The sequence below is a fragment of the Acipenser ruthenus genome, chromosome 29, assembly GCF_902713425.1.
Source record: "Acipenser ruthenus chromosome 29, fAciRut3.2 maternal haplotype, whole genome shotgun sequence".
NCBI classification, from domain to species: Eukaryota; Metazoa; Chordata; class Actinopteri; order Acipenseriformes; family Acipenseridae; genus Acipenser; species Acipenser ruthenus.
In genome coordinates, this window is record NC_081217.1 from 18,359,270 (window position 1) to 18,374,032 (window position 14,763).

At 42.1% G+C, this 14,763-nt stretch overlaps 1 protein-coding gene across 5 annotated transcripts in view; it reads right to left on the reverse strand.

The window, feature by feature from the left end:
• Nucleotides 1-14,763, reverse strand: part of LOC117430576 (SLIT-ROBO Rho GTPase-activating protein 2-like) — an 81,592-nt gene that overhangs the window by 26,193 nt on the left and 40,636 nt on the right. For all 5 annotated transcript variants that reach the window (XM_059003929.1, XM_059003927.1, XM_059003928.1 and 2 more), the window contains exons 4-5: nt 8,413-8,575; nt 2,046-2,108 (exon numbers count right to left, since the gene is read on the reverse strand). In XM_059003929.1, the coding sequence (XP_058859912.1) occupies nt 2,046-2,108; nt 8,413-8,575 (226 nt within the window). The remainder of the gene's footprint in view (nt 1-2,045; nt 2,109-8,412; nt 8,576-14,763) is intronic.

Consider the following 14,763-nt stretch of genomic DNA (forward strand, 5'->3'; position numbering starts at 1 on the left):
GCATGTATTGGACATTGACCTTGCAGTGCATGGTGCTAGTTACAGTAGGTCACTTTCCCCACGTAGTTTAGAGTGACCCGCTCAATGTCTAGCTTCACTGCTCTGCTCTTTCCAGGTAAAGCAGACAGAACAGGAGCCCAGGTGTGCAAATCGCACAAGCACAACACTGACACTGTATAAAAGATCTCTACTGCAAGCCAATAGACCCAAAAGAATTACAGTGCTGACAACTGCACAGCAAATTTAAAACACATTTTTTAAAACATTGAACGCATGGTTTTCTAGATCAGTACAAGTACATGTAATAAGATCATCTTAATAGACACAGTAGTGGCTTATTCCAACCCAGTCCATTTTGACGAACAGCGTGTTCATATCCATGAATTTTTGAACCTTCTGTTGGCATTATTCACAGAATAAAACATTTTTTTCTCAGTTTAAAAAATTGCACATAAATTTCCTAACCCTTTAATTGGGATATTATTTTTTTAAATGAGAGATGCAAGAAACCAGTCCTGAAATTATGGGGCAGTTACTGCGCAATAGCCTCGACTCCCTCTATCCAAAGGGCTTTCCTACAAGTACTTATTATATAAAAAAACAACATGAAAAAAACACAGCAGAGGGGCTCTGTAATTGTTCTTTAAAAATAAACTTGAAGACGCTGATTAAAAAGTCTATTCTGCAGACGTCTCCTTAATTAGGTACATGCTGCAGACTTCGGTGCTGTTCGACTTGCGTTTTGGTTTTGCAGAGTGCTCTGATAAGACAAGATAATGATACGGTAGGGCTCACTTTTTGAAACTGCTGAATAAAGCAAACCGATCAAATCTGCCACGTCTGTGTGTGCAGCATGCAGTACACAGCCCTGTAAAAGAAGCAGGCAATTCCTTCACAAAGTGTTTACCAGTGCAAGACTAAAGTAATGAGATCTGAAGAAAAGGGGAACAGCTTCCCCTGAACCAACCACAGCTGCAGCAGCTCAGGTTTTTAAAACCTGTTTCTCTTCCCTTTATCAGTCCCAGGTCTGTCATTGTTTAATTCTTCATGTACACCACCAGTCGTTTACAGCGACATGAAAAGAACTGAACCTTTATCCGACACAATGCAAAGAGCCATTGTTTTAAAAGCGTTTCCCCCAGTCTTGAACTTTTTTTTTTTTTTTTAAAGGCAAAAGAAATCATTTTAATGTTACAAAATGAGATGCAAAACGCCTTGAGATGGCTTAATACAACTTGAATGATATAAATTGAGCTGCTTGGTTCCGGTTTTATAAAATTAACAGGGGTTTTACCTCTTTCAAAAAACAGGAATTTCATTAAAGAGGAATAAATCGCTTTGAAAATAAGGCCCAATGTCTTAAGTTATTAGATGTTTAACACTAGCCCTTCTCCTTCTTGTTGAATATATTTTAATAGAATTTTTTATATGTTTTAAAAATGACTTTTTTTTTTTTTATAACTCCATGCTGAAGGGCACGTCACAGCTTTGTTAACTTAAATGCCACTTTGCCATCAGTCTTCAGAGCATGAAAATAACCCTGTGTCTGAGCCAACGCCCAGTCTGGAAGCAGTGGTTAACAAAGCAATCCTGATGATTACACGTCGTGTTTCTACGGACAGCCACAATTTCAGAAACCAGCCCACGCCAGCCTGCTCTGTCACTGCAGAACACTCAGACCCCCCCCCCCCATTATTCAGAGGCATTCTTTCACATTACTGAAAAAACTGAACTACTACGACACGAAAACAAGCCCACACACCCGGAAACTGCACACAAGCAGGAGCTCCGTTTCATGCTGTTGATTCTTATAAAAACATACGCACAAAAACAAGAGGTCTGCTCGACAGCCAAATCCAAATCTGAAAACCCTTTTTGCATCGAATGCACAGATGATTCACCAGGTTAGCCAGCCGATCACTTGAATGCTCTATAAAACAGGTTACCTAAAATAGGATCATTATGGAAATGTACAAGTGCCCTTTGGAAGCTCTTCACTGTGATTTTCCGTTCTTTGAATGAGCCGTGAAATCAGTCTGAATTACCGTGTAAAGCTCATTGAGAACCTTCATCAAGTCCTCTTGCAGCTGCAGCCCCACCTCTTTACTCTGGGGGAAAGGGAGACAAAAAAGAAGAAAAAGGCAGGTTAAATGAGGCTGAAACCGTCTTTTAATCCCCCGATTCAATTACCCCCCATTATTTAGCCGACAGATTGAATGGACCCACCACTGCGGATCAATTAGGGTCACGTTACAGAGGCTGTTGGAAAGCAAATAAACGATGAGCCGTCTTGCTTTGTAGTGGGTTTGATAGGGTTGGTTTGAGTTTAGGTACAGTAATAATTCAGGATTAGATTATATAAGAACGGAAATTTTGTCAAACAGCCAAGGGAATTTTGCAGGTAATCTGCTTTGTATAAATATCATTCTGTCTTTTATTTTTATTTTAAATCAATGCTTACGGGCAAACATAATATGAGCTCCATCCGTCATTCACAGTACAAAAATTATACCCAAATAATACAAAAAGCATACGCTTTATTCCACTAAAGAGGAAGGCAGTTAGCAGTTTAAGGTTTGCTGCATCAAAGAATTGGGTTACTATCCTCAATAGACTCAATAAAATAAACAAGTGCAAATGTTGAGACATTGCATAGGCCTACAGAGGTTGGACAAAATACTAGAAGCACAATTACATTGTAATTGCAATGAACTAATTACGAATTCAACAATAACCATTTTAAAAATCGAGCCCAGGTCTGCTTCCCAGCATGAACTGTTTTTTTTTTTTTTGGCTTGCAATCTATTAAAAATTGGTCACTGCACATCCAACATGCCTTATAAAAATATAATAATGTCAGACAACAGTAACAGCACCACTGGCCTCAATGCCTCGTACTCAGCTGTGCAAGAAATCACTGGAGAATGCATGAATGTTCCTGGCTGCTAGAAAAGCAGGACTCGCATACAGAAACACAATGCTGGCACTGCCTCTGACATTATAAAATAACATTCCCTTGCAGGTACAGCACATCATAAATCCACACAGAATCATTTACTAAATGACTGATACCACTCATCAGATGGCATCCAATGGAGCTTGTGCTTTACTACAGTGATGGCTTTAACCAATCCAGCGTTGAGGTTCTGTCGGCTGACCTCCGAGGGTCGCGGAGTGATGCATGATAGATGCTTTAATGATAAATCTAATGTATTTGAACAGAGAGCCGGAGAACAACAGACTGGGCCTGTCATGGTATAACAAATGAGATCCCTAAGGAGAGGATGGTGTGTGTGTGGGGGGGGGGGGGTTGTGAAGAGGATCCAGTGTCATTCAAGTGGAGGGACGTTAGCTCTGTTAGCATGGCTTAGGAGTTCCTGTGAATCTGACCTCCTGCTTGAAGTAGTGAGCTTTCAGGGAGACACCTTTTTACCTTTTAATGAATCTGAGTTTCTGATAGAACCACTTCCATCACAGCATGTATAGGTTTCAATTAAGCTATATGGCAACCTTTTGGCCAGACGTGAAAGCAAACTTTTTATTCTTGGATTTTGGGGATTTTCTTCAGTATGTGTGACCGAGGTGGGAGTTAATTATTATTATTTTTTTAATTACAGAAGGCTATCAGATACAACAGGGAGTTGGGTGGCTATTACTGTGCATCATGTATGACCATGCTGGAGCATGGTGATTGATCACGCAACCCAACACCACTGGACAGGCATGATGACCATCATGTGATGAATCCCCTCTCTCCTGAACGTTTATTTGACAAATGGAATCAAAAACCGAGCAAAACCTAAAAAGGTCTAGTGGTTTAATTTAATCTCCGCGGAGAGGACAAGAGTGCTGTCAATTCCAATGAGGAAAAACTCTCGGTCCAGTGAGTCACAAGACATGTGCACCCAAGGCTTAGGAACCCTACACTGAAAATATGCTCCACACTGCTTTAAGGATCTATAGCACAGTTCTTTGTGTCTGGTAATGAATTACAAGTAACAACGTGACCGATTGTGTTGATTTCGCAACTGTATCCATCGCCCTGAAGCCAAGCCCAGCGAAACAAAAAAAATGTGTGGAAAATATTTAAACTATTTGACAACAGTTTGCATCCAGTTAGATGATAGCATGGCTCAGGGAAATATGTTTCAATTTAATTAAAAGGCGCACTTCAATAACAGTGTAAATGATATGAGACTCACCCAGGGGTGCAGCTGCTAGGCTGGCTATGAGAAAACATTAACCTAAAACTCTTCCCCAAGTATTCCGTTTGGTCACAGTATTAATTCTTTCTTCACATATCCTAGTCTGAAGCAAAGAAATTCAGCACAAACACTGGTGTGTATTTACAAAGTGTTTACTCCAGTCTATGGTTTACATGTAATAAGATGACATTTTATAAGTTATTAAAATGTATTACTTTGTTGTTTTATTCCATCTCCATTTCTCTTACTGTTGGTTCTAGAGCCAGCTTGGTGTTCGGAGGAGAGGGGGGCACAGTCCCATCGAGGGTCCTGCTTCGTGTGACTGTGGATCCTGCCCAGGACTCCCAGGACAGACACATTAGGAGGTGCTTCTGTGCATCAGATTGTCCGTAGGCATGATTTCAGATAAAGGCAGCCGTGGTGCCATTGCTTAAGCCAACACATCTGCCCTGGCTATACTGACCTTGTCCAAGCCTTTACTTCCCCTGCCTAATAAATGTGCACAGGACATCCTTGAGAAGCAGATGGGTCACAGGAACTAATGCATCCTGTGCACATCTGTTGATGTGAATTCATCTCCACCTGGTCAGACAGCTCGACAATGGGGGGATTCATTTCATTCCTGCTTTTGGACCTGCATAACTGCAACCCAGCACTAACTGGCGCTGCGAGTTTAATCACTGACCTTTCACCGCAGAAGGCCTGGGTTCCAAGCGAAAGGTCACAAGTTAAAAGTAATGTAATCCAACTCACAATCCAGGCATAGTGGCTAAACTGCTCCCTCTATGAAGCAGAGGCTCCCTCAGTCCACCGAGGACCTCAGCACTACTCACACATTGCCACAGTTTGCGTCATCCCTTTTGTCTCTACAGCACCTGTCATTCACGAGCAGCAAAATTCAACAATAAATAAACTAATAGATAAATAAAACTCAATGATTGACAGATTAAGGCAAGTGTGAACTCAGGGTGGATTACCTCCTACCGCGCTAGAAATTGAGAATGTGAGATCCTCAATTTGAATACGACAAGCTCTGGGTTTTATTTATCCTTTTTATAATTGTTATGTGTCAGTGAAATGAGGGTTTGACTGCAGGGAGTCTTTTTAGGATAAAACTCCTACTTCCAAAACCGGCAACTGAACCTTTACTTTGCGTTGTTTTTTTTTTTTGTTTTTTTTGTTTTTTTTAATGTGACACAACGTGGAAATAATAATCACATTTCCAAATTATAATTCAACACTCTGCTTTTTCCTGTGTAAGATGACAAATGCACAGCTGTTCAGGTTTCACTTCATCTGTCAAGAGACAGAAAAAAAAATGTTTCTGGAAGCTTTTAAAAAAAGAGCAGCGACATATCTGCTCCCAAATGAAACGGCGTGTTTGTTGTTTGGTAGGGTCTGCCCTGTGGCGAGGGGGGAGGGTCTGTATGTGAACCAGTATAGTTAACAGTGGTAAAGCCTCTTTAGATACCGAAGAGGAACGTTAACTTTCCAAGCGGTGTATCCCACCCTGTTTCGCTAAGTGGACAGGGCTGGAGGCGGTGATCTGTACATTCCTCGTCTGATTAAATTGTACCGTTTCAGCTTAGAGCCAAAATAGTTAGAGACGCAAGACAAAGGAAACTGAAAACAAAGCTACAACACACACACAAAAAAAAAACAATACACATCTGCATCTATTTACTTAAAATCAGCCATGCTCCATGAAGAGTCAAAATCTTCAGGTTCGGTTCCCAGCCAGCTGCACACAAAACCTCCATCATCCTAGGTGACTGTTCATTGCATTTTTAGCAAGGGATGATCGGGAACTTGCTCAGAGTTATCTTAATGAATATTATACCATGAGGAGTATCATTAACAGTAAAGTCAGACACATTTAATATATCTCATTTCAGGGGTCACCCGGTATTGCTTACGCATGCGTTGGTGCTTAACATCTAGAAAAGCATCTTGCACATTTAAGTACCTTTTGATTTATAGCACCTTTCCTTTTTATATTAAAAGAAACGGCAGTGATTCAAATCTACAGGATGCGTACAGACACTTCACTGAATTTGGTTCTGATCTGCAGAAGTTCTTGTCCTAAGCCTCTGTGTTTTTCAGGTTTACTATTCACCTTGTTCTCCTATTGCCTCTTTCTTTTACGACTCTCCTTGGAAACGGCCAAGAGAAATGCCTCAAGTCTTAAAGTAAATCTACTAATTCAGCCTATTTCCAGATGGTGAAATTCATGAGGAAGATGAAAGGACAGTGGGAATGACAGAGAGGGAACGAGAGAGGCATGGCCTGACAGTCTGCAACCAGCTGGACTGCAGAGAGAGCGAGCAAGCAAGACACACACACACACACACACACACACGAGACTCCTTGAGCTGTACACACCTGTGAGAACCAGGACAACCACTCACCGCTGGGAATGCTGGGAAAGAACCAGCCTATGTGACTTGGGTATGCTATGTGCATTTAATGAGATCACTAAATATAAGGTATATAGGTATATAATCTCTCTCTCATTATATATATATATATATATATATATATATATATATATATATATATATATATATATATATATATATATATATACATATATATATATATAATGTGAGAGAAGGAAAGTTATAAGAAGTTAAATCAGAAATAGTGTTTCTCCCAGGAATACAGCACTAACACTAGAAATGGGGAAGTCTCTCTATTCTATAACATAGGTCGGTGATGTAATAAAACAGTGTATCCTTCTAAAACCCCCACATCGTTGGAGTCAGGTTCAGTCATTGGGACCGACGCTGTATACTGCGTCCAGTAGCATTGGTTGATCTTTACAGAAGGCAAAGCTTGACATGTGGGAGGCAGCAAGCGTGACACTGCACTGCTAATAGACTGGGAGCAGCACAGCAGGTTACTTGTCTTATTGAAAAGGATTATTCTACAGTAAGAGGCTTGACCCAAGCGTAATCTCCGATAACTTTTAATCAAATTCAATTCAATTACGTTAAACACTTTAAAAATGAGAAGGGGCCGTCGAGCTGTGGTTTTGTACAGAATGACTTTCATCTGTAGATGCTTGGTTTCAGTTAAACTGGATTTTAAAAAGTTGCCTCTGCTTTCCTTGAGGGATGCATCGTGTTTCCTGGTGGCAGATACTTAGATGAACGGGAAACCTTTCATTAAGGGTTTTATTAAAGTGGAGCCCACCCATTCAGAGTCCATCCAAATGCTTTAGTGCACATTCCTGTTGCTACTTCGTCACGCACCAAAGCCTCTTGGCTGCCTGCAGATGACTGGAACAAACTACCAGACTGCATAGCAGTTCATCTCAGAGCAATCACTGCTCAGACCAATCTGTTCAACTTCCTGAGAGCCTTGTGTGTCACACGTCCTCCCGTCAATACACAACTGCAGTCACACATTGCTAAATAAGTACCGTTTCCAGCACACACTTTAAGAGGATGATCTTTATTCCGGTAAAAACGTGACCTCAAAAATCGGCCAAATTCACAAAGGTTTTATGGAAAGCAGAATATTTGGGGGAAAAATCGTGCTAATTTACTCCAGCGCTGGGGGTAAATGCTTTGTAAATATGGTTCACTATGACTACGTGAACGTGTACTGTGGTAAAATATGGGGGAAGGTTGTAGAAGGGAAGTACATAGGCCCAAGAATACAGCACAGTGTCTATCCATTGTGGCGGTGATCATATGGGAAAAGGTAGTCCTAACCGATAGATAGTGAAGTCAGGACTACATTTCCCCACAGGCACTGGGCTAGGTATTGGAGCAGTAGGGACAATCACCTGGCTAGTATATAATGAGCATGAGCATTGTGTACGGGTTGTCCGTGTTAAGGCTGAGACCTAAAAGAGTGATCAGAAGAAGTGACAACCCGTTTAAGGTATTGTGTGTTGTACTCACTGAAGAAAAAAAACATTTTGGCAATCGGAAAACGGCTTAGCCGTCCGACAAATAGAGGTGAAGAAGTTTATTTAGCTCTCCTTCACTTTGTTGTATGGACCACTTCTTTATAAAACTGAGAAAAGATTCAGAAATAGTGACAAAGTCGCCCCAATAACACCACATTTCTCACAACACATTCCCAGTGAATGCTGCTTGAACTTTGAAAGGGGTTATAACAGAAGCACAACGAGAAGACATACAAGGAGTTCTCTGTGAAGGGATGGCGGGCTGGCTGGCTGGGGGCTGCTTGTTACCTTCTTGAAGAGGCGTCCGGAGTCCTCGCTGACCTGGACGAAGCGGGGGATGATGTTGTTGAGGTAGAGGTCGCTGAGCGTGGCGTGATCTCTGCTCTCTCTCTTCACCTGGCTCAGCAGCAGGTTCCAGCAGTTCAACGGAGACAGCACGTTCTGATCCTTCCTGCAAACAACAACCAAGACACTGTGAACACTGTCAACCACCGAGGCCAAGAGACTGCAAAGCATTTTGTGGCATTCTCTTCCAAGGGTGGGGCTGAGAGTCAACGACACATGTCTTAATTAAAAGATGACAGAGATGCTTTAGTGCTTGCCTTAGCAATTCCACACTGCTCAGAAAGTAAAAAGTATTGCTGCAATTCAGCAGTATATTTCATAGACCTGTATCCATCTCTGCAGTGTTGAAAGAGATAAACAAGCTGTCACAAACATTGTGTTCCTTTGGTGACCCCTGGTAAATTCAGGCCTCACAGTAACTTGATAAATAAATATGACAATTTGTCAATGCAAGTTGATGAATCATTTCAAGAATAGGAATAAAAGTCTCTTTGGTATAGGTCAGGTTGTGCAGAGGGCATTGGGCAGGCACACATACAATCACACACGTTTGTCTATAAAGATTTTGCATTGACTTTCATTTAGTGTTGATTTACTACTCTGAACTCCAAATGGGCATAGGGATCATACAATAATGAAAGTTACTGGGGCTAAGCCGAATACTCCCGCATTGACAGGTTTCTTTTAAACTGACATTTGAAATACATGTTTAAACATTACAGGGTCATGGTCCAAGTCCTCACAAAGTAGGTTTTGTCACGCTTTCATAACTGTTGATTTGTTTTGACCCTGTAAGCACTATAAAAATAAAAAAAAATCGAGCACAAAACACACGCAGACAGTGCAAAACGAACAGGATCGATACCACCGGAAAGCAGAGGACACTCCTTCCTGAAGATCTGTTTACAAAAAGCATTTACAGCCCACATTTCAGGCCAGAGCCAAGTACTCCATTCCAAATTAAAAAATATTTTTTAAATCTATGAAAAAAAATGTCCAAAGGCTTAGTGTGATCCCCACAGACTGGAAACGATTTCTGATTGCTGGAAACTGAACTGTGCTTGGGGTACGACTGGGATGGCTTCCGGTGATCGGAGACCTATGATCACTTAGCAGCACCCAGCATCGGAGCCTGTGGCGGGGTGCCCCGCCCCTGTGTGTATTTTGTGTTTTATGTTGTATGTGGGATGTTTATATGTATGTGTGTAGTGGTGCACGAAGTGTGGGTTATGTAGCACAGGTGATTTAAAATGTATATTTGTATTCAGGCACGAGGATTGCACAATCACTTCATGTGCAGATTAAAGTAGGTATTTGTATGGGAGCACGGGGATTGCACAATTAGTTCACGTGCAGACTGTGCTGAGATTCAACTGAATGCTTGATTAGCAATCGAGTCTTGGCACAGCTGCATAAAAGAGTGAGTGTTTCATGCACACAGGGTGGTTGTTAGTGTGGAGAGAACGAGAGAGAGAGAGTTGGGAGAAACAAAAATAAAAAAGTAAAAACAACTGTGTGTGTGCCTCAGATGCTGGCTCATTTATCAAGTCAAGCAACTCCCCAAAACACCCTTTTAGTTATAACCCAGGCATGGTTAAAGCCAGGTGAGGATTATAAATACCAAAGTAATTAGATACAGTCTGTATAACGTGCTCTTGATTTGAATCGCAGATCTCTGTGTAGTGACTGCAGGCGCTGTGTGTGCGTGCGTGTGTGTGAGGGCGCTGTCTGTGTCTTGCGGGTCACAAACTATCTCAATTAACAGCTACCCCAACGGCCTCTTCCTAGGGGCTTTTAAAAAAAAAAAAAAGAAAAAAGAGCGCGTGCCTAGAATAAATTACAACACCTCTTGACGTTTACGACTCCGGTGAGGGAAATCTCAATTAAAAACGTGTAACGTGACTCACATACGTGGAAGATGGAACCACGTATCTAGAGCACAACGCTGCTCAACGTCAATACTGCTAGCTGGACAACAGGGTTCACTGCAAGGGCACGGAGTCATGAGTGAAGTGGAGCATCACAGCCGATGGGAAAGCCGGGTGGATGGTTTCTGCACAGACCATACTGGGTCTTTGTGCATTACAGTAGGATTACAGAGAAAAAGATCTCAATTCCAGTACTTGTTTCTTTTTTTTTGTACAGATCTATTGTAAATTATTGTAAAACAGAAGCCCCTCAATCTTAATGCATCCCACAACATTCTCCAGCTTCACTGCCACTATTAACTAAGGTCAAAACGAGTAGCCTTATATAAGCTTTGTCCTTGGGTTCTACTACATTAAAAAGATTACAATGTATAGATTTGTGGAGCGATTTTATATACAGTAAATATGCAAATAGAACAGAGCTGAACTTCTCTATTCCTACTGTAGCATAAGACTGAATTCAAAACCAGAGAACCAAATCGGATGTACAGTGCATCTTGCACCGAGTGTGTTGCTTGAAAGCAGGAACTGAAACCAATCTGCACCCCAAGCAACTTGGACTGGCAAGACTTTGTATAGCAATACTAGATCAGATACATTTACAGTATATACTGCACTACAGCACCCTGCACATACAGCATCCCATGTTGAAAAACCTCATACAGTAAAATGCAATCAAGTAACGCCCACTGCATACTTAGAAATACTGAAAAAAAAAAATTCGACTAGAAGTTTTTTTAAGACAGTGAAAAAGACTTCAATTTGAAATTTAGTACAAAAATTTGAGTTTTTTAGTATTTCTAATTTCAGCACTAATGAGTGTTTAATACTTATGGATGACCACTGGATTATGTAAACATACTGGCAGGTAAAAAGGCTGGCTTTCTCATAAAGTGAACCATGCACAGATGGCTAAACTAAGGAAGAATGTAGATAACATGCTTCAAGGAATTACAGTTTAACACTTAACAGGACACTACAACTTTAACAGCAGTAGCTTACTCAATGTATTTCTATTTGCAAAAACTGTATCATTGCAGCTGGCTGAAACTAAAACCTGTTGCGGACTAGACTGCAGTCGGTGACTTAAATGTCAAACCGGAATGCGAGTGTCACTCAGCTTTGACAGCCTGGCTGCAAGTGAGAAAGCGTAGGAGGAATGAGGAGACATTTCCAGCATTTCTTGCACTGCTGACCCACACTGGAAAGGGTTAAGTCCGGATGCTCCCAGCTGCCAGCAGAGCCTGCTGCTATGTCACAGCCAGTGCATAGCAAGCATACCAAGGTCAAGAAGACAGAGCTATCAAAGATGCGACACAGCCGCAACAAAATACTCTTGTTGAAGACGGCGCAGGGAAGCAAGCCAGCTTGATGGGAATGCAGACACAGCAGAGCAGAGACATACTTGGGGTTTTATCTGGGCACCAGCAGGCTGGCAGATGCAGACCTGAAGAAAGATACAGCACTGTATCAAAACCAGCGGAGAAGGGAATTGCATTTACCTAGGTGTCAAACCCACTCGTCACGCTCGAGCGACAGTCTAAAAGCGGTCTTTAAATACAGACTTAAATACCCCAAGTCAGACACTGTATTTCTAGGGATGAAATATGTACTACAAAAAGGAGATTCACAGACACTGCAAATCTCCCAGTGTTAGAAATGGGACATTGTCCTTTCCTTCTCCTGTATACAGCAACTAGGTGTGATACGCAAAATGCTCTCTGATTCTGGCAGGGTGTGTACATGAAGATGCCATGATAACAGACTGCTGCATTGCAGGTTCTGTGGATTGTGTGCTGGCACTGTGTCGTCCTGCCAACACTCTCCTTCAAGCGCCCCTGAGCCTTGTAGTCTCAGCGGGCATCCTTGCTGACTGAGTGAGTCCTGTCCCCTCAGACAGGCTCTCCTGTTGGGGGGGCAGTGTCATCGGCACCGAGAGGGTTGTCATTGATGTCCTTCAGCCTAGTAGGGGTAGCCAAACAGCCTGAGGAGTGCCTGTAGTATACTGTATGTATGCCACAGTCATGCAAGCAAATGCTAATGGTATTGTTCAGTGAATGCAAGCTTGAAGCCACTGTTCCCTCTGGGCCAGAACTCAGTGTCACAACATGGTGTTAGAAGGTGCTGGAGGTCCTGCCTTTGAACAACTAAGATCCAAGGTCACCTTTTAAAGAATACCAGGACTGTTAACTCCAGTGTCCAGGCTGAATAAAAAAAATGAATATCAGGTTCTTTAACCCCTGTTAACAGAGGCAGGACATAAAAACATAAGAAATTCAAGAACGAGAAAAGTCCATTCAGCGCACTTATGGAAGCTCGCTTTGGTGCCAGCGTGGTCCGTTAGCACTCAGGAGAAGAAAAACAAAAACACCCTAATGAGGTTAGTAGGCGAAATGAAACCTCAGGGAATCCGTGGTTAGAAGGACCGCCCTTCCTCCAGGTGGCTAGCTAAACGTCTTATTGTGGTCACAGAGCGGGTTACACAATATTGTTCATGACAGCATCCAGTCTTTTTTTGAAGGATCCGACATCCATGCAAATGTTCTGAATATCTTCAATTAAATAAAACAGGATCTTACTGGGTAAGGCCTGACAGATGTTTTTTATAGCAGCTGGTCACATGCCATTGAGAGTAAACAACCATGAATGCACAGAATTAAATATTTTAAAACTACAGTATGTGCATGTGCAAGATTCATCAATCCAGATTCATTTTCAGAAGCACAACCATCAACCATAAAACCCAAATACAGTACAGCCCTGCAAATAAGCTGCTGGATTAAGGGGTCAGAAGGCCTATCCCTAAAAACATTGTTTTGCCATCTCATACTTAAAAGACTACTGAGTTAGTCAAACTCTCTGTAATTAACAGAAATCGGTGCTTGAACATCTGTTGTTTACATGGGCCCGGGCAGTGGGCGAGCCAGGCACAGCATGGAGGCTGTGTTTACTAGTTCCTGCCTATGAGAGAGCAGGCCTGCTCCCCTCCACGGGTAGACGAGCTCCAGGCAGTGGTACAGCCTGTAGGCCGCTGCTCAGACACCCCTCCTCTAATTGTAGCTGACAGCTGTCTGCAGGGAACGCCGTCTAGTCTCGGGTTTAGCGTCCCGACTGAGATGAAGAAGCAGCGGGAAGCTGCGGGACAAGGAGACAAAACCTGATGCAAGAGCTAAATTATTTAAAGCAATGTCAATTATTTAAAAGGTACAACCACAGTGTTTTTTTAAGGCATTTCTGATACGGTGTGTATTTAAAGTTTCGTCAGCCGTACCATTTTGACTCATCATTGTGCGGCTGTCGTTTACTATTTTAATGTCTATGTGTCTTGTTATAGCCTCAGAACCAGGTCACCCTAACATTTCTCACATGGACGCCATTCAAAACCATGCACCTCACCCAAACACAGATTCGGTATACGTATTAATCTGTCGGGTATTTTCACTAACTCACATGACCTGAAAAACAGGAACACGAAACTGAAACCTCAAATGCATCCATCAGCTGAAATAGTAAAACACTGCTTTATTAAGCATTCTAAACTTTAGCCGTTTAAACGTGTAGGTGTAACTTTCCCCCTGGTCCCAATTTGGGAAATCTTTGCAGCAAATAAAAGACTCCAGAATTCCTGTATCAGTTCAGAGTACAGCTATTCATTACAATAAAGCTGTACTGCTGAAACAAGCAAGGTCATTCAGATAAACAATCTAAGTGGAAGAAGGCTATGCTTTAATATAATTCGCCAGTTCAACAGTCTGAGAACTCTCCTGTCACCAGAAAGAGCATACCCGGTCTGGTGTGTTTATATTCTCTCCCAGGTCGTGTGCACATCCAGCCTCATCTAGAGAGGTCTTCAAACACATACACTCCCGCACAGCTTTTTTGCTTTCTTTATCATCTTGTTGAAAGAGCAGCAAAGCCTCCCCCTGATAGGAAAACATCTCTGTTGCTCTCTATCTCTCTCAGCGACTGTACTTCCTGGGCAGGCAAGAAATCCTTCTCAAGTAAACAACCGGAAATCGCTTAGAAGCTTCATTCTCATCCCGTAATTATGCTGAGTTAAGCCACTGGGCCAGCAGCAGATCCTTTGAAAGAAGTCTTGATCTAGTGTGGGTAAATCCTTTTGGACAGGAGTATAAGCATTCAAGTGTATTAGACACTAAAGGCAGATCTGTACTAAGGCAAGGTGTTTAATATGTACTTAGTGGGCAGTCACACATCTAACACGTCTGTGTGTCACGCTAATACGTGACTCAGTCCACCAGAGAGGCAGAGAAATGATGGGCTACTGACATTAACCGCATGGCAGTCCTTATGGATTGCCTCTAATGAACCCTCAGAGGATGGAGTGGGGGGGCAGGTATGTCAT